This window comes from Scleropages formosus, chromosome 10 (genome assembly GCF_900964775.1).
Source record: "Scleropages formosus chromosome 10, fSclFor1.1, whole genome shotgun sequence".
In the NCBI taxonomy this organism is placed as follows: Eukaryota; Metazoa; Chordata; class Actinopteri; order Osteoglossiformes; family Osteoglossidae; genus Scleropages; species Scleropages formosus.
This window is the reverse complement of record NC_041815.1, coordinates 19,631,109-19,650,605: the sequence shown is the minus strand read 5'-3', so window position 1 is coordinate 19,650,605 and position 19,497 is coordinate 19,631,109. Positions and strand designations below refer to the sequence as shown.

Below are 19,497 nucleotides of genomic sequence, written 5' to 3'. Positions count from 1 at the left end.
AATCATCTGATCAGCCTTGTAACAACCTTCTGTAAGCCCAGAAATTTCTTCAGGTCATGTTTTTAGTGCTTGTAGGAGGAATTTTACACATTTCAGAAAAACACTTCCCTTTATATTTTAAAGCTTACATTTTGAGATAATACAAGAGTGTTAAGTCCACAGTCACTTAAAAAAAAAAAAAAAGGCTTTATTCACTTAATGAACATTATGTTCCTGAAAGTGATAGTAAAGCACATTCTCATAAAATAAACTAACAATTTAGCGTTAACTACCATAAAACGGCAAAAAGTAATTCTGGAGCCACAGAGCGTGAGCCTAGTTTTTTTCCAATGAACATTCCAAATTGGATTCAAAATCCAGTACGGTTGATGTCAGCTTGTATTTTGAATTGTCTTACGGATAGAAATTACATTTCTTTTGTGAGGTGAGTGCATGTTATGTGAATTGCAGGGTGCAAACTGCACAAGTGCCAATTCTCATAATGAGAGTTTTGTTATGTGAAGGAAGCCTGTATGTTGAGCCCTGACTTTGTAAAATCATAGTTTTGTTGACGTGTAAGACCAAGCAATGAAGTTTTTTTGCATCTCTCTCTTAAGCATGATATGCCCACATGAAGACCGCCACAGCCGTCATGATGAGGGCATTGCTGTTGACGACATGTTTCCAGAAGGGGTCCTCAGTGATGTCAGGCAGCTGGTTGGTCTCTTCCCCTTCTTGTTCAGTGGACTCTGAAGCCTCTGAGGAGCTCACTCCACAGAACCAGCTTATCAGCCGCCCAATGGTTGAGGTGGTCCTGCTACCGTCTGGTATAAATGAAACAATAGTGGGGTAAAGTGAACCTTCGACAAGCATACGCTGGAACAATCTGGAGCGAAGTGTCAGGGAGCCAAGAATGACAGTTTTTCTCACCGTCCTCCCCTCCAGCATTGTCCCTGCTCTTCTCCAGCGCTTCCCTGCGTGCTATCCGCCCACGCTCCGCCTCCTCCTTGTCCAAGTCGTCCCTTGCTTCCTTTGAGTGGCGCAGACTGAACACCAGTCGGTGAAGCTAGTATAAGAAGAGGGGAATGGTCACACTCAAAAGTCTCTTGCTACAGAAGACAGATTAATTGTCATAAATCCGCACAGTCACGCTTTTCCGTAGAACTGATTATATATCGGCGATGAAGTGCATGCCACCATTTATGTGCCAAGTCAGTCACTACTCCTTGATGAAACATCACCTCATACTTGAACGTGGTCAGAGAGAGAGACGAAGCATTTTTTTCCACGGGTAAACTCACGTGTCTCTCAGGTATAGGTGGGGTGCAGTAGCTCACGACGAGCACCAGGACAACAGTGAACAGGAACAGCAGCACAGCAAAGTAGAGGTAGTGGACACCGCAGATTAGTGAGGGGCAGCTCGAGGGGAACAGGCAGCTCCCGGACCCGAAGGCAAACTCTGGCACCATCCGACACAGACCCATGCTTAGACCCCCGATGAGACCCCAGAAAGCTCCCTGAAGGGTGTGCAAAAGGAACCAAGTACGTGTTACAGGTTATATAACTGGTACCTCAATGAACATATGCGTTCATTTAATTCATTGTTTGTAAATCGGTCATATAATACTGGGTCATGGTGCCCTGGAGCCTATCCCTGAAATATATGGCACGTGGCAGAGCGCTCCCTGGATAGTGCATCACAGGGTAATCACATACACACCCACACACACACACACTGGCTGAAACTGCTAGTCTCAAGTGGGGTTGCAGCAAACCGGGACCTAACCTAGCTACACAGGGCGCAAGGCTGGAGGGGGAGGGGACACATCCCGGACGGGACACCAGTCCGCCGTAAGGCGCCACACAGCAGGACCCGCTGAAGGCAATTTAGAGTCACTAATTCATTTGAAGCGCATGTTTTTTGGACAGAGGTACAACACGCAAACTCCAAACAGACTGAGCCCACATTCGAACCCAGTTATACTGAACTGTCCTGCTGATGTTGGTGTAATAATTTTGTTCTCCATGCAGTTCTGTCACATCCTCATGTTGATTAAAGATAAGTGAAGCTATGAAGAGGTACATAACAGACGCGTTTCTGCGTACTAGTCACACGGCCCCTAGAACTGTTTGCTGAAAGCTGTATTTGTCTCTCCTCAGTTGTGCATCTGGTGGCTTTTTCTCCTATGCACTGTGCCCTCCTTCATGTCACCATGCTCACCTGTTCGTTGACTCTCTTCACAAACACAGCGAGGAGGAACACCGCGGCGATGGGCGGAGCCAGGTAACTGCTCACTGACTGGATGTAGTCAAACAGTTGACCGCTCTGGGCCGCCTGCACCACAGGGATCCAGCAGATGCTGATGGACACAATGCAGAGCACCCATACTCTGAGAGATGAGAGGTGGGTGTGTCAGTGGATGTCGGCAGGAACAGTGTTCAGTTACACTTTTAGGAGCTTTTCTCACCGTGCATGGAGAAAAAAAAAAAAAATCCCCACTGACATTCATCCTCTGGTGACATGAAAACTACAATTCTGGTTCATGGATCAGAAGACTGTATGGGTTTAATCATGTCTCATTTTTACACTTTGATTTAATTTGTAACTTCACCGAAACCACATGCAACAGACAGACGGAAAGACGAAGACGTCGCTGGTAAGTCCAGACCTCCCCACGATCACAAGTTCTCGGTCGCGGGCCTGTGGTCTCAAGCGGGTCCAAATGTCCACGGTGAAGAGGGTGCTGCTGCTGTTGAAGATGGAAGCCAGAGAGCTCATCAGGGCAGCCAGCATCACAGCCAGCATGAGACCCCTTAGGCCTGTTGGAGGAGAGACAGAGGACAGCGTGGCGGAAGTGGTGGCTGCGGGACGCGGAATGGCAAAGAGCACAAGAGGAGAACGGAAGGTGAAAAATTCACTTACTTTTGAAAGAAGATGCACGAGTCTCCCATAGAGATAAAAAACCTTGAAGGGAGATCTTTACCCATTTAATCTCTTCAGTATGCGTATCTATATTGTTCTATTTGCAGTGACAGCCTTACTTTTTGTAGATCCTAAAATAGGCTGCATTAAACTAAATTAATGAATTAAATCCAGGGCAGCATGTTTTGGTAGCTGGTGTCACCGATGCGTCGCAGCTCCCGAACTGAGGGTGTGCGATTGCCCTGTGATGGACCGGCATTCCGTCTGAGCTGTACCCTGTCTGGTGCCCTATGCTTCCAGAATGGGCTCCGGATCGCTGCCACCCTGCAGCGGACAAGCGGTTTTTAGTAACGGGTGGACTGAGGCATGGAATTTAATTTACAGCTCCATCTACTGTAGGTAGCACTGTAAGAGGACTTGGAAGCAGAAGACTTTCAGTTCCAGTCCTAGGAGAGGCCCTGCTGCAGTATCCAAGGCATTTAACTTACACCCACACTTTCTGAAACCGCTTGTCCCAAGCGGGGTCGCGGCGAGCCGGAGCCTAACCCGGCAACACAGGGCGTAAGGCAGGAGGGGGAGGGGACACACCCAGGACGGGACGCCAGTCCGTCGCAAGGCACCCCAAGCGGGACTCGAACCCCAGACCCATCGGAGAGTAGGCCCTGGCCAAACCCGCTGCGCCACCGTGCCCTCGCACTTATTTTATTCAGTAAAAATCCAGCTGAATGAGTAGTTAAACTGTAAAAAAAAAAAAAAAAAAAGCTTTTGTAAGCAACGAGCTCTGTCTGTGCTGATGACCATGCAGCGACCCGACAGCCGTGTAAATGGCAGTAACACAGCTCTCGGAAGACCTGAGCACTCGAAGACTCGCTCACAATCTTGCGGGTGAAACTAATGGCTGGAGGATGTAGTTTACAGAAATAATATCCGTAATATTCATTTAATAGTCAGAGAGGACGCAGAAGGAGAAACGCATGCGCGCAGCGGACATCGGCCAGGTAAACCGGCACAAAGAACACGGGAACTATTTCCAGCACGAGGAAACAACCGCAGCAAAGCGAGGAGCAGCGGCGCTTACCTGCAGGCATCAGAGCTACGACTAGTTTCGGATAGGCGATGTTGGAGCAGCCCACCTCGGTCCCGCAGACCTCTTTACACACCTCCGGAACTACGCAGCCCACCTCGTCTGCCAGTAAACACAGCAGAAGTAACACACACACACACACACACACACACACACACACACACACACACACACTGCGTGAGGGAAGGGCAGAATTCCAGCAGCACCGCCGGAAATATAAATCGGCCAATCAAAAGGATCGCTGCTCCGCAAACTGCCTCATTTTTCAGTAACAAACAGCAGCTGATACGGAATATGATCATTTGAGGAGCTCTGTACTCAAGTTGCCAGGATGGGCACCACCTCGATATGTTGCTGTGCTCAGGTGTGGCATTTGTCGCCACGTGAGGTGGACGGAGCGCTGGCGGAGGGGCGCTGATCCTCGGGGAGGGAAGCTCACCGGGGAAGAGCACCCTGCTGATCATTCCGGGGAACACCATGAGGAACATGGGCAGAAGTTTGAGGTACCCGCACACGATGCAACCCGCTTTCACGTGGGTCAGGCTGCGGCCAGCCAGACAGCGCTGTACGATGACCTGGCAGAGAGAGGGTGCTCATCTCATCTCATCTCAGCTCAGCTCTTACTGAATCCACACCGAGAGGAAAACTCTTTCAATATTTGTCCTCCTTTTCTTAATCTTTTAATCCCTTGTTGAAGGTCTGTGGTGAATGTGAGGCCTGCTGTTGTGCATAAGGTATCTCACCTGGTCAGAGCACCAGTACCAGCAGCCCCCAATGGCAATGCCAAAGATGACCCCCGGCCAGGGCAGGTCCCCGGCGATGGGGTCACGCAGCAGGTTGAAGGCGTCTTCGCGCGGTTCGTAGCACGCCGGCGAGATGTTGTACCTCCGGGGATCCGCGGACTCTGTGTCGGAGGGGACGGCCAGCTTGTACTTCTCCAGCAGGGCGCTGTATCCCCCCACCTCCGCGAAAGCTGAGTGCGGGCGTAGGACCGCGGTTTGGGTTCAGTGCATGGACGCATTTCGCCGTCTCCGCGCAAGCATGCCCGTTTCCATCTCGAGTGCGTGTCGGTGCAGGCGATTCCCCTGTTTCCACAGACTTGGGCAGCTGGGGTTCACGTTAGCGCTCATCAGAACAAGGGGGAAAGGGCATCGCTGTACAGCCTCCCACGTAACACCACCAGCAAAGCTCATCTTGGTCAAACTCTGTTCTTGAGACTGGGAACTGCTGCCCTGCTGCAGCCGAACTTAACAGCTCTGGCCAAAAATCACTCACCCTGGCGGCAAATTTTTTCCCCCTCCGCTCGTTCACAAATTGCAAATTGATGCCTATGTACGACTACATACACTGCCTAGCGACTGCATTTTCTTCAGATTACTCAGAGGAATTCCGTCGAGTGCGCGCCGTCATCGTGAACCCATCTACGTTATAGGTGTAAATTTAACGCCCGTGAAAATTTAATGCGGTGCTATTCTGGGTGCTTTTCGGTGTAATTACTCACAAAATCCTGCGAGAACAAAGGCTCCGGCAATCATGACGAAGGTCTGGACGGTGTCTGTGTACATTAGTGCGGCCAGGCCTCCTACATAACACACGCATCGGTACAACAGCAACAATAACAGACATGAGAAAAACTTCATTTTAAATTTTATTTTAAAATAAGATCAACTTTATTTATTGTGTATTGGCATCGGCTTCTTGAGAGGTGTGGTGTCAATAACGAAATATCGTGTAACGGACTAAGTAACGGAAGATGTCCTTAACGCAAACAAATGAAGGATTTTTAATGATCCACAAATTCAGTGTGAAATCCAGCAATTTGTCCTCCTGATGGAGCGATAAAAATATCAGAAAAATATCCGAATTCTGCCCACATTTTAGTTCGGCCTCAAGTTCACTTCCAGAACTGAAGATGTGGACCTCAATTTGATCATCATCAATAAGTACTTGTTGATTGCAAGGTTGCAGTGGTCCAGAGCCTATCCTGGAACACATATCCTGGCTGTAAATTGAGTCATGCTGAACCAAACAGCTCATTTCTGTAGGTCTTTTGAATCCTACAGGATCTCCCTTAGACTTTTCATGACTGGAAATGAGAACGTAAGGTTTTCTCCAGGGTTTTTTCCCCTTTAGAATTTAGGTTTGTTTTTTTTTTTTTTTTTTTTATTGCATAACAATTTGTAACAATAAATGAAACTTTTTATTAGGTATTGTTGCCTAATTTAAAAACACAGTTCTCTCACTGCCAATGTGCCACATGTAGTTACTGCATGTGTTACCACCCCTAAGATATAGTTATATGGAGTCAGATTGCCCTGCACTGTCACCAGCTAATGTATTACAGAATGTCTGGATTCCCAGCGTGTCGAACCCATGTCACCTGTGACTGTGTACAGGGCTGTGATGAGCAGCAGGGCAATTACAGCCACGTAGATGTTCCATCCCAAAGCCTGCTGGATGAATACTGCTCCTGAGAACATATCAACCTAAAAATCAATCAGAGAGAGTGAGACAGTGAAAAAGAGAGAAGGTGAGATTCGGGGGGGGGGGGGGGGTCACGGGCACTGAGGTCCAGATCTGCTTCTGATGCTCAACAGAAAGTACTATGAGTCTCATTTTCTGCAAACATTTATCTCATGCATAGACTCTTGTCAGCAAGTGGCTCCTGAAAGCAGGACTGGTTTATTGTTAAAACGTTTATGCTGATGATATTTGTTCTAAAAAAGAAAAAAAAAAAAAGCCTGTATTTTGAATGACCAGCAGAGCATGGCAGCAAATGGGATGCCCTCTGCTTAGGAGGGTCAGTCGCTTTCAGTCCAGTTGTCCTGAAAGGCCTTTGCACTATTTGTGTTGAGCTGATGAAAGAGTCTTGTCATGTCATGCGGAACTCCGCTGAGTTCGAGGTGGACGGTTGGACTCACTCACCGAGATTTTGGTGAAGATGTAGAGGAAGAGAGAAATAAAGGACAGGTAGAGACTGATCCTTCCTCCTCCAAACCGCTTCTTTAGGTACTGAGGCATAGTGATCACCTGGGCATAATAAGAGGTGAATTGTTTGAAAAGCAGGAGAGTGAATTAAGTCAAGATACCAAGGGATGGACTCTGGAGATGGATCAGGATCATCCTCATCCAGTACAGTGACATGTGGGAGGAAGACTGTAAAACGGAGCTCAGAACGAAAGTACCACATGAGGTTTCATTACCCTAACAGTGAACATGAAGTCAGTATGTTTTGTCATCCAGGTGGACATGATGTTTTCCATGTTACGGACAAGAATTTATAACCTGGAGTTTGCCGGTGGAAGCGCCGCTGCTGTAAGAGCCTTATACTCTAAGTTGTGTGCTGCTCCGGAGAAAAGCCCTGGCTAGATGTGTCAACATAAATGTGAACTTCAATCAATGCTGCCGAGTGCCTTCAACTTGATGTTGAGTCTGAACCACGCAAAGTGCCTCCGGAATCTTCCGTCTTCCTACGCTTGTCGTCAGCGCACTTGAGCTGAACTGATGCGTTAAGAATACCCTGTTGTATAAATGGTGAAATACTCTAAATTTCTTCAGACAAGTGTCAGCGAAGCCACGACTCTGCGTAGAGGTTGATGAAAATGGAAAGGGGAGGAGGAAAAAAAAAAAAAAAAAATCAGTAGAAAAGGATCAATTTAAAAAAAAAAAAAAAAAGTGAGGTGCTTTTTGTTTTCACCGGTATTCATGTACTGGGGGGGTGCGGGGGCGCAGCGGGTTTGGCTCGAGTCCTGCTTGGGGTGCCTTGCGATGGACCGGTGTCCCGTCCTGGGTGCGTCCCCTCCAGCCCCGTGCCCTGTGTTGCTGGGTTAGGCTCCGGTTCGCTGCGACTCTGCTCGGGACACGCGGTTTCAGACTACGTGTGTGTGATTTGTGTGACTCACCCCAGCTGTGAGGTAGACAGGAACGAAAAGCCACCCCAGCAGCAGCACAATGAACAAGGCCTGAACGAGAGACAGGAGAGACGGGACTGTGGAACACATTTCCGTGATTCTGCCGCGTTCGGTACATTCAAAGGCTAATTGGACCGTCGCTTATGCTCGGTCAGTGTTTTTGGGCCCCAAGGGACATCAAGACAGGTTCAGAACCTGGAAGGAGATTCTGATAGGTGAACAGGGTCTCACATTCCACTCGAATCCCCCGACCGCGATCCCACTGACCGCCGCTGTCCCAGCCAGGCCGATAAAATGGCCACTGCCAATATTGCTGGCAAAAAGGGAGGCACCCACCTGCGTGAGGGTGAAGACAAAGCAAAATCTTTATGAAAATGAACACAATACGAAAGGTCGCTCGCTTTCGGACAGAAGACACACGTGAACTGTGTTCTTATGCCCCTTAATAAAGGCCATTCTAAGGAGCGGTAAATTAACCAGATTTAGTGCAATTCGTGATTGCGAATCCTGAAATACATTTCAGATGTGACATGTAAAATCAAATTTGAAACAGCCTGTACTGCCTAGAATACATCTCAGCAGTTCTAAAAAAAAACAGACATCTATTTGAACATACAACACACACTGTTTTAATGAGAATATTTCTCACCGGCCACCACACCATGGTCCGACCTGCTAAGAAGTAACCGCCCACCGTTCCACGTTTCGTCCTGAACATGGACTGAAACACAGGGAGCCGGTGAGCTCAGAAACCCGGCCTTGTCCTGAACGTTGAGTCCATTTCACACATTTAATGCGCACACACACACATATATACACAGGTTCTGATTTCTCTTGCATGAAATCGCTAGTTCCAAATACTGCAGATGCACATTGACAAGTAACAGTTCCATCACGGGAACAACATTCATGGGAAAGCCAAGACTGAAACGAAAAGCGAAGTTGAGCCGATCGACATACCCAGATCCCCACGCCAATGACCGTGAGGAAGTATCCCAGGATGACAACGATGTCGGACGGGTTGTTGATAGCGACCCCTGCCCTCTTGCTTTCCAAACCCGGTTTCTCCATCTTGGTTCCCTCACGGCAGAGAAAAGACCCCGGAACCCCAAAAACAAAAACGCGCCCAGAATCAGGTGTAAGAGCGGATGTTTCTACTCCCGGAGCATAGAGACGATGGCTGGCTCTTCAACCTTTTTAACAAACAAGCAAAAGGGTGATGAGAAGAGGCCCCCCGGACAGACGGGGAGCAAGGAAGAACGCGAGAGGGAGACAGCTGGGAGTCCGACAGTGGCGCCGGAGACCTTTGCACCATTCGAAAAGAGGCTGATGCAGAAATTTATTAATGACAGTAATAATTAACACATGAAGTTCCACCAATAACCCAACATCAGCACATTTCTGCAACTCCACAAAAATGGAAAAAGCAGCACTTTAGCTGGATCTACCTTTTCTTTAGCAGGCAACTTAAGTTGAAAGATTCCAGCTAACCAAGACTGTTCAGGCACTGATGTCACAGAGCATTTGGCCACAGCTTTGTATTTTTTCCCCTCTTTTATTTTAAGTTTTGCTCAGAAATTAAGTAGTGTTGGGGTTTAGGGATTTAAAGCTTGAAGATTTCTGGTTCATTTTCCCAGAGCAGGCCTTACAGCAGCACCCTTGTATTATTTAGGTACTTTACACCAGGAATCTTTTTAATCAAAAAGACTTCAGCAGAAAAATGGTTGTGGATTTATTACTCTTCGCCTATCATGACTGCTCGGTACCCACAATATCCCATGTCCTCACCTGACAATTACAGTAAAAGCTATGTCCTTTGTCGTAATAAGCAGAACTGCTTCAGCAAAATACTGTGCATTATAAAATGTTTAATAAAGAAAACAAGAAATGCACATTTAAACCAATTAATGTGGTTTTACAAACTCTCCACTCTCATTGGACAAGACCTGCAGGATTATAAAAAGACAGGAAAAGTAGAAAAATGTTACAGAATTTATTACTTTAATTCAAATACACAATCTGTTACAGATTGAAAGAATGAGTGAATAAATGAAAAACTTTAATTCCAGAGGGAACTTCTACTCGGCTGCAGCAGCATACAATGTACAACATACATACACACATATGGCATATGTGGAGGAGGAATTTGTTTTTCTTTCTGTCAAATATCCTGAAACTTCTGTGAGCTTTATGCGTCCATGTGAAACGGAGCCCAAAGTGGCTCAGTGGTCCGAACTGAAGATATCGCTGCGTCGCCCCAGCGGCTGCAAAGCCCTTTGAGGAGTGGGCGAAGAGACCGAAAAGTGCTTCGGCGCCCAGTGACCGACCGACATGCAGCACGTTAAGGGCCACGAATGCCCTGCTAGATCCATATACAGAATGTACTGTATGTGCTGTTCAGAAGTACATTTCAATGTGTAATGAGAATCGGGTAAATCATCTATCCATGTTTACGACCCCAGTCAGCAGGTCCCTGCCACTGCCCGCATGGAGTTAAAACGCCGTCAACAATAAAACTCAAACATCGTGCATTTTCTCGACATGTGGCCCAAATAAAGAGGCGGCCCATTTTTCAACCCCATCAGCCTCAATAAAAATTAAATGGCTTTCAAAGTGTTCCATGAACCTTTCACACGAGAACAACTGAAAATGAACTGTCAGAATCAAACAAAATGAACAAAGAAAATCGCCCACCCAGCTGCTGTATCAGTGTGTTCTTCAGGTGTGAACCAGTGCTCTACATACACAAGTTTAATTGTACTTAGTGTTTGTGCAGAAGCAAAGTTTTAACTTTAAGGACTATAAAAACTATGAAACAAGCAATCACAAACCCCATCTCTTTCAAAAATTAATGCACATAGTCAAAATTATTCTTATTCCAATTCTGTGGAGGTTCAGTGCAATGTGTTCTTCCTCGCCACTGTCCAGGGTATAGGAGATTTGGGCACAGACACATTAACTCGTACACGGTTGCGCGCGCACGCATGCATGCACGCACGCACGCACGAGACAGAACAGCTGCATTACACACTTTATCTAGTATGAGAAACCAGTGCAGCTGAGAGACTCAGTAAGAGAGTGGAGGTGCAACATTTGAAATCAGAACAGACAAGCAAGCAAAACGTTACAATAAACATCTCCCCCCCACAGGCCTATGTAACCAGAAATTTCTTATGCCCTCACTGCCCTGCATTCTTTTTGACATATTTTAGAAAATGAGGAACTAGCTACTGGGTAAGATTAAGAGCATTTCTCAAAGTTCAAATGCACTGTCTGTCCCATACTGACACCTAGCGGTTGACACTGGTACTGCTGGCAGGAAGCTCACCTGAATGACATGGGACAGTCATTGTCACTGCTACCACTGTGGACTCCTATACTTTATGGAAAGTGCATTTCTTTGCAGTCCTTCTAAATACCCTTATTGCCCGACAACTCGGTTACGTATTATACACACATGCCCAAGACTAAAAAGGTTAAAATACAACGTTAACGCTTGTCATTGAGTAAAAATATTGGCTCAGAGCTACTCAAAAAACACAGCAGAAGCATAGAAATCTCCTTTCCAAATGTACTGCATGATAAAATATCATTTTTGTTTCAAAAGGTCATTGAAGAGATGTGCCCAATGAAAGTCTTTTTCACAAGAGGGAATATCTGTCTGAAGTCATGTACTAAATGGTTCAACCACTACAGATTTCAGCTTGAATCTTCCTGAATTAAATCCAGAAGGGGCCCGTGAACATAGATTCTTAAAATTAAACTGCAAATCAGTTTAAGTGGTAAAAGTGACAAGTTACTTTGGACAGACATGTCAGATGTGAAACAAAACAACTACAAAAAAAGGTTTTATGGCTGTATCAGTACTGACCCTTCCCACTGTATCATAGGAACTTTGTTTGAAAATTCGGGGACCAACTGCCTAACTTTCCTCTCAACTTAAAACTACCACGCTCTGGGACAAAAGTTTTAAAAAATAAATAAATAAAAATCTCACAAGTGCGCATGCAGAAAGTCGCAGAATACTTGCTTCACACAATAGTAATCTGCATATGTTAAAGTGTCATAAAAAAAAAAAAAAAATTCTATACGCAACATTGAAACACACCTTTAATGGTGTCAATCCTTTAAAACCTGTACTAACCTGCTCTGAAATAAAAGCATCATTCCTTTGACTTTAGGTCCTTCATTTATTAACGTTAAATTCATTCCAATGACAAACTTGTAAAACATAACATCTTTTCTGACCATGTCAAATGTTCACCCAGGGAGAGCGACAAGGGCTACGGAACAGGTGCAGCACGTAGTCGGACTAAGATCTCATGGCTTTTCAGTTTCCTGGTGCAAGGAAATCTTTGTAAGTGAATGCCCCTTGGGGATTTAACATGCACCGCAAAAGTGTGTGCGCGCCAAAATGAAATAAGGAAAACGAGTGTGGGCATGTGGGGGGGGGGGGGGTCGGGGTACAGCAAAAGAAACACCAACAAGGCAAACTGGGCCATGGGGAGTATAAATGAACTGAGAGGCAGAATGAATATCAATAAGCCAAAATTATCAGAAGGAGCCCTGAAACTAAGTGGAATAGAAGTATTTCAAAACATTCAGTTCCATTATTTTGTTTACACATTGCATGTAATGTCTAGAACACATTGTAATTATCTCTAGACACCTTGCCTACTTTAAATTCCTTAAAACACTGTAATTGCTATTCTAATGGGCAGTAAAACGGTGTTAAAATCATTAGAAAACATGAGCAGACCATAACAGGCTGGTTGCTATAATTAAAGAATATATATTCTTGAACACAGTGAAAGCTCTTAAATTATTCATTTAAAAAAAAGACTATACATAACTCCTCAAAAAACCTATAAAGTCTTTAAATCAAACTTTTTAAAGCTCAATTTACTCCCGACATTCAAAGGAGCCTATAACATTTACATTTTCATTTGAACAAAAAAAAAAAAAAAACCACAGCTGGATCAAACTCAAAGGAATCTGCAGGCCCTTTCATACATTCCACCACTGCTTTTTGTGCACAAAAAATGTAACTGCAAGTGGAGATCATCTGACACTAGTAAACCAGGAACACTGCTCGTATAATACATTCAGACACCGCGCTGCGAGTCACGCTGTCACAGCCTCACCGTTCTGCTCTCTTCATTCACACATGGAACTTCTTTCGGGATCGGTTAGAATTAATAAAACTTCCGTCTCATCCAAACCCCACGTCTGCATTTCCAACCGCGCGTCCCGTCACCGACTACTCGTCCGACGTGCGATCCTTCAGCGCCAGCCGCAACCGGGACATGATGTGCTTTTTGGGGAACTTAAGAGTGGTGCAGCCAAACTGACTGACACCCCCGGTGTTGCCCGGTAACTTTTCGCGCCGCTGCACCCAGCTGCGCCAGCCAGGCTTCCAGCAGTACACGCTGTCGTAGAAGCGGGCGCCGTTCTCCCCGCCCAGCACGTAGATCCTTCGCTTCCAGCGAGCTACGCCTCCTCCCGCAATGCGCCGCGGCAGCCCGGGAAACACCACGGGACTGGGAGCGCGGTCGCTGCCCCCGCCGCCGGCCCGCTCCACAACCACCGAGGAGATGTCTCGATCCCCTCCGGAGCCGCGGCCCTCGCGGAAGAAGAGCACGCGTCCGGTGGCGTCCAGCGGATCCATCTGGGTGTAATCGCCATCCAGAAACGTAGTGGCATCCCGCATGTACCCACCGACCGCGCAGACCCCACCCCGAACTGCCACTCCGCCAGCAAGGCAGGTGGCGCCCGAGTCCAGGGCCACGCGGTTCCAGGTTCCAGTGATCGTGTGGTAAATCAGGACTCCGGAGTGCACCACAGCCCGATTCTGCTCCAAGGTGGTGCCCCCCAGCAGGTAGAGACGGCTGCGCAAGGCCGCGCAGGCGAAGGATCTCAGCGGAAGGGGCAGGCGAGGTCCGGGGCCCCAGCGCAGCAAGTCCAGGTCCATGGTCTCGCAGGAGTCCAGCAACGCAGCCCGGTTGCAGCCCCCGAGCGCATACAGAGTACTGCCACAGGCCAGGAGGCCCAGCATGGCACGGGGCTGGACCAGAGACTGCCTCTGCAGCCAGCAGTCCTGCACCGTGTCGTACTCGTGCACCGAGGCCGAAACCTGGCCCCCCCGCAGGAGGCCCCCCACGACGAAAAGTCGCCCCCCCACAGCCGTGCAGCCTGGACACAGCAGCGAGCCCAGCGCCGCCAGCTTCTCCCACTTGCCTGTGCGCGGATCGAAGCAGTCCACCGTGAAGTCAGACTCTCGCAGGGAGTCATCCTCACGAGGCTTCAGGTCCACGCAAACTATCTTCTTCTCATACATGCCCTCGCGCGGTCGCAGCGGCCCGCCCAGGCCCACGCCGGGATCGGTGCCTAGCTCCTGGCTCAGCCGCTGGATCTCCCCCGGGGCCAGCAGACCCGGTCGCAGGTGCTGCAGCAGGGAGGCCATGTGCGGGTAGCGCTGGCGGGGCTGGTGCTCGGCCCAACGGCGGGCTGCGTCGTAAACCTCCGCCTCCGACTCCACCCCGAGGCGGTCGGAGGCCAACAGGCTGCCCAGCGTGCCCGGGTCTAGCAGCAGGAAGTCGCGCTGGCGTGCCACCCGGGGAAAGTGCTGAGCCACCATGCGCAAGGAGGCACGCAGCAGAAGCTGGTCGTGGTGCGAGCGCGCCAGGGAGTACATGCCCAGGCAGTTCTCCACTGACAGGTGTTCAAACAGGAACCTGTGGATGCAGCAGAACAGCGGTGAGGACAGAGCACGATGCAGCACAGCGGTTGCGCTTTCCCCCTAAAGGCATAACGGTCAAGTCTCAAGTGCATCTAAATATATCACCTAAGCTGCACGATGGTATGTATAAAACAACATTGTCCAACAGTCAGTTCTCCGATCACAGACCCGTTTCTAAAGCCCCAAGCGCCTTTGGGTTTCACCGAGTCTCTGTGCTGCGGCCCATAGAGACATACAGTGTATGTTTTGTCAGAATCAGCGCTCGAGTCACTTAAACTTCATTAATCCAGAGTCTGTTTTCCGAATCCGTGCGCGAGACACTGAAATTCATCCGTTAGTCACCTTGAGCACAGGTCCTGCAGAGGTACCACCTGAAGCCGGTTGGCTGCGACAAACAGGTCCTCCGCCGTATCCAAGCTGAGACCCGCCTCACCAGTGTAGATGAACTGGATCACCGTCTCCATGACGGAGGGCGTAACTTCCTCCAGTCGAATCTCAGCGAGCCGGGACTCCACCAGAGGGCTGGTGAACATGGCGCGGAAATACGGGCTCACAGCAGCCAGAAGAACTCTAATGGAGACAAAGTGGAAGACGTGTTGGAGCGCAACTTTCCTTTTCTTCTCCAACTTATTACTGTGAACTGAATGCTGTGGGGAGTTCCAGAATACAGAATGCCTATGCAACGTGTCCCCCCCCCCCCAAAGACCAGAAACAGAGGCTAAAAGGCCTTCGTTGCCTTTTAAGAAGATTTACATTCATTCACTTAGAAGATGCTTTTCTCCGAAACGACATACATTTGGAGAAAAGCATCTGCTAAGTGAAATAATGTAAATATGACATCATAGAAAACACAATTTGCGCATTAAATTAGCAGAAAGAGAGAGAGATGCAGACAAGTGATACTTAAGTACAGCTAGTTTCTTTCCACCATATGAACCAATGTCCATCGCATGAGTAGCTGTATAAAACTTTATCCAAATATCCATGATTCCTGATCAACTTCCAAGTCATTTTTTGGAGATACATAACGTTTGACCTAATACTATACCAAGCTAGTTTCAGGCTCTACTAAAAGATGCAAGAGAGACGTCCCGGTGGGGCATTAACATCGGTGAGGCCGTACATCAAATGCGTGCACATATCTGTGACGGACAACACCGGGTGAAATTTTGCAGAAAAGTAATAAAACCACCTTCAAGCGTTATTGCGACTCATCGCCGAGATCTTTAATTCTGTGGGTTACGATGTCATTTTTACACGGACTTATTGTAAATTCTCTCCCACTTTTTCCCACTGCACCCTCTTTCTTCCTTCCTACGGTAAAGCACTTCGAGAAGCGTTACGCCCCCTAACTCACCTGTGACACATGAACTTCTTTCCCTCCACCAAGAGCGTCACGTCACACAGCTGCTGAGCATCCAGGAGCTGCTTCAGCCCTGGCAGAGAGGAAGGGAGATGACAAGACTCAAACAAAAAGCAAGGCGAACACTATTCGAGTCAGGGCTATCCCACGCTCCGTAGCGCCTCACCGTGGGTAATGTAGTCGCCGAGGGGCGTGGTGGTGTCATCGGGGAAGTCTTCCTCCTCCGAGTCGCTGTCCGAGAGCGGCTCCCCACCCCCTCCGTTGCCATCCTGCCAGGGCTGCGGTTGCCACGTGACCCCGCCAGCCCTCATTGCGCTCATCTGAGGGACGGATGTTCTACCGTCATTAAGGACACATTTTCCTCTCGGCTTACTCAACAGGCCAGCCGTGAGCTTAACGGAGGATATTTCGGAACAGTTTGATAACGAAGAACCTCAAATTCAAGTAAAAATAAAACAACAGAGCATTTTAACACTTGAGATCTCTTAGAGGGAAGGAAAAAAAGTTGCCAAAAAAGGTGTTTGCCAAGCCAAGATGTCGTAACCCTTGCTTCTCTGGCAGATGCAGAGAGACACGATAACACGAAGACTGCAAGCATTCCTTCCCCTGCTAGTAACGCAAGACCTTTGAGCAGAGGAAGTAAAAACCGTAGTAACGCCGAGTAGCTAAGACCGAAGGCGATGGTGCCCGCTTTGCTTTCCCAGCTAAATGAGACCATGTACGGTACGTGATTTCCCACTGACTGCCTCCGCACGTCTTTGGATGGTGTGAGGAAACCCACATAAATAGAGGGAGACTATGCAAAGCGAGTGGGGGGTCAAACCCCAGATTTGAACCACAGCCCGGCTGCCGTGAGCCACCAGCTTTACCTGCTGCGCCGCTGTGTCGTTCCCCACGCGAGGCCTGTGCGAACGTGCCGAAGTTAGCAGATACAAGGGTTTCAATCGTATCCCACGTTACGGACCGACGGCAGACGCTTTTCTCCAAAGCGACTTCCAGTGAACTCTATGTAGTGTTATGAGCCCACGCACCTTATTCACCAAGGTGACTTACACTGCAAGATACACTACTTACTCATCCATAGAACAGTAGAACACACTCTCTCTCTGTCACTCACACACTACGGGAGATCCTGAACAGCACGTCTTTGGAGTTTTGATTTAAGCATATAGATTGTGTCAAGGATTTGGGTGTCCTGCTGGATGGAAAGCTGTCATTCGTATCGTATGTAAATGCTTTGACTAAGTCATGCTTCCTTCAGTTAAAAAGCATAGCTAAAATGTGGCGATTCCTTTGTAGACAGGATTCTGAGAGACTGGTTCATGCTTTTGTTTCCAGCAGGCTGGATAACTGTAATGCTTTATTGTCGGGTTGTCCATACCAGACTGTATCCAGGCTACAGTTGGTGCAAAATGCTGCTGCGAGAATTGTTACTAGAACTAGGAAGTCTGACCATATAACACCGGTACTTAAATCGTTGCATTGGATCCCGGTCGCTTATAGAGTTGATTATAAAATTCTACTTTTGACCTATAAGGCAGTACGTGGTATTGCTCCAGCTTACCTTTGTGAGATCATTCATTTTTATATCCCAGGACGATATCTCCGTTCACTAGATGCGGGTTACCTTAAAGTACCTGTGATCAATAAGACCTCAGTAGGAGGTTGCACCTTTAGTTATAGAGCACCTAAACTGTGGAATAGTCTACCAGTTACTGTCAGAAACATCCCGTCCGTTTCTGTTGTCAAATCCCGACTAAAGACTTACATGTTCAGTCAGGCGTTCCACCTCGAAATGTAATTCCACCTGCCTTGGTTGTTTTTTTTTTTTAAATCACCTTTATAAAAATGCATAATAAACTAAGTAACAAATGACTAACTCTTCTTTCTTCTTGTTGAACACTACCTCGCTACATAAGACCCGAGGAGGCCGGCCGGCCAGCGGTGACAGATGAATCCAACTGCCGTGATGAACGAGATGTTCCATGCTGAGCTGAGGATCCAAGATACCATTTAGCAACAATGTCATTATTACTTGTTACACTGCCTTACAATTGTTACTTATCTAGAATGCCCAGGAGGGGTGGGCAACCACTGGCCTGTGGACTCCCAGAGGTTTTCTCCTCCCTCAACCTTCAACTGGGAGTTTTTATTCCTTTCCCCGGTAGTCAGTAGGCATACTTATAGCTCTATAAAAGTATTTTATTATAGCAGCCATGAGTCAACTGTCTTGTTTGTATCTGTTTTTCTTGCCTTGTGCCTCTGTTAAAGTGCTCTGGGTCACTGCGTGAGAAGAGCACTCTATAAGAATAAATTGAGGGTGGGAGGAAACCAGAGCACCCGAAGGAAACCCACCAGACACGGGGAGAACATGCAAACCCCACACAGACCGAGCGGGGATCGAACCCACGTCCTCTCGCGCCACCCAGACGCTGTGAGACAGCAGCGCTACTCGCTGTGCCACCGCGCTTCAGGAAGAGGGCAGCAGCGCTGTAGAACCTGAAGGTTCCTGGTTTGAACCCGAGTTGCACAGCAAATGGCAATGCCATAAGATACTTACCCTGAACTCATACGGTGTAGAGCAGGGAACATTTCTGTAGATTTTACTCACTAGTTGGATCGTGTCACGTCTCAGACATGTCAGCTGATGCTTCACTACTTCTTGCACCACGTCTTGTTTGAGTATGATGAAGCCACTATAGTATATATCAGCGTACGACCGGCTGGTCCTGGCAGTGGCACTGCTCACACACAGTACCGTCGTGCCTGCAGGGCACAAAGAGGAGCGCACACGCACCGAGCTCAACCCCCCCCGAACCCCCCCCAAAAACCACCCGGAGCTGCTCACCCTGCTCGGCGGCCTCCGAGCGAGAAGCACCACGTCCGGTGCCGGAGCCCCCTTTTCCGAGGATCCTTCAGCGCAGTGAGTCCCTCCTCTCACTCAGTCAGTGTCGCGGAGCCCGCGAGAAGCGAGCTCTCTCCGAGTCTCAGTCAGCAGCAGGACGGAGCCCTGCCGAGGCCAATCGCACGACTCTCCCTCCGAGTCCCACCGCCGCAGATCCTGCGTGTTCTGGCCGAAGACGGAATTCCGGAGCATCGCGGCTCGTCCCGCACTTGGAGGAGCGCAACGCGGAGCGGAGCCGGACCGAGCGCCAGTGAGTGAGTGACTGAGTGAGTGAGTGAGGCGCTCCTAAGGCTTTTTTAGCCGGCGCCGCGTGCGCTGCCAGTCCGCTGCTGGCGACACCCGGTTCACACTTCACTTCCGTGTGTTCTGGCGGCGAGTGCTCAGGGATTACCCGGACAGACTCCTACATCGCGCTATGGGACACAACCCTTTACCCGACTGGTCACACGCATTCCCGACACACACCGCACAGCTCCACGAAAAGCACACTGAGCTGGTCTTCTTAGAACCGCAGCGTGATCTTTCCGCCCGTCCCATTGGCCATAATGTGACCCCGTGACCTCCTCTAACGGAAGTGACGTATACCTTAGCGC

The 19,497-nt window shown here is 48.4% G+C and overlaps 2 protein-coding genes across 3 annotated transcripts; both read right to left on the bottom strand.

Annotated features, from left to right (window-relative positions):
• Nucleotides 1-512: 512 nt before the first annotated feature.
• On the bottom strand, nt 513-14,967 carry slc5a2 (solute carrier family 5 member 2). 2 transcript variants are annotated; one of them, XM_018742855.2, is made up of 16 exons: nt 14,956-14,967; nt 8,858-8,941; nt 8,547-8,618; nt 8,129-8,233; nt 7,889-7,948; nt 6,912-7,016; nt 6,367-6,472; nt 5,488-5,568; nt 4,730-4,959; nt 4,426-4,561; nt 3,981-4,088; nt 2,649-2,799; nt 2,201-2,369; nt 1,281-1,496; nt 910-1,045; nt 513-803 (listed from the first exon to the last, which is right to left on the bottom strand). In XM_018742855.2, the coding sequence occupies exons 1-16, from the start codon at nt 14,965-14,967 to the stop codon at nt 592-594; spliced, it is 1,983 nt and encodes a 660-aa protein (XP_018598371.1). In that variant the 3' UTR covers nt 513-591. The 2 variants fall into 2 exon arrangements, with proteins under 2 accessions (XP_018598371.1, XP_018598372.1); XM_018742856.2 differs by lacking the exons at nt 8,858-8,941; nt 14,956-14,967 and having other exon boundaries at nt 898-1,045.
• Nucleotides 9,968-19,490, bottom strand: LOC114911597 (kelch-like protein 12). Its single transcript, XM_029255430.1, has 5 exons — nt 18,848-19,490; nt 16,166-16,319; nt 15,994-16,072; nt 14,979-15,206; nt 9,968-14,631 (listed from the first exon to the last, which is right to left on the bottom strand). The coding sequence occupies exons 2-5, from the start codon at nt 16,317-16,319 to the stop codon at nt 13,158-13,160; spliced, it is 1,935 nt and encodes a 644-aa protein (XP_029111263.1). The 5' UTR covers nt 18,848-19,490; the 3' UTR covers nt 9,968-13,157.
• Between the last annotated feature and the right edge of the window lie 7 nt (nt 19,491-19,497).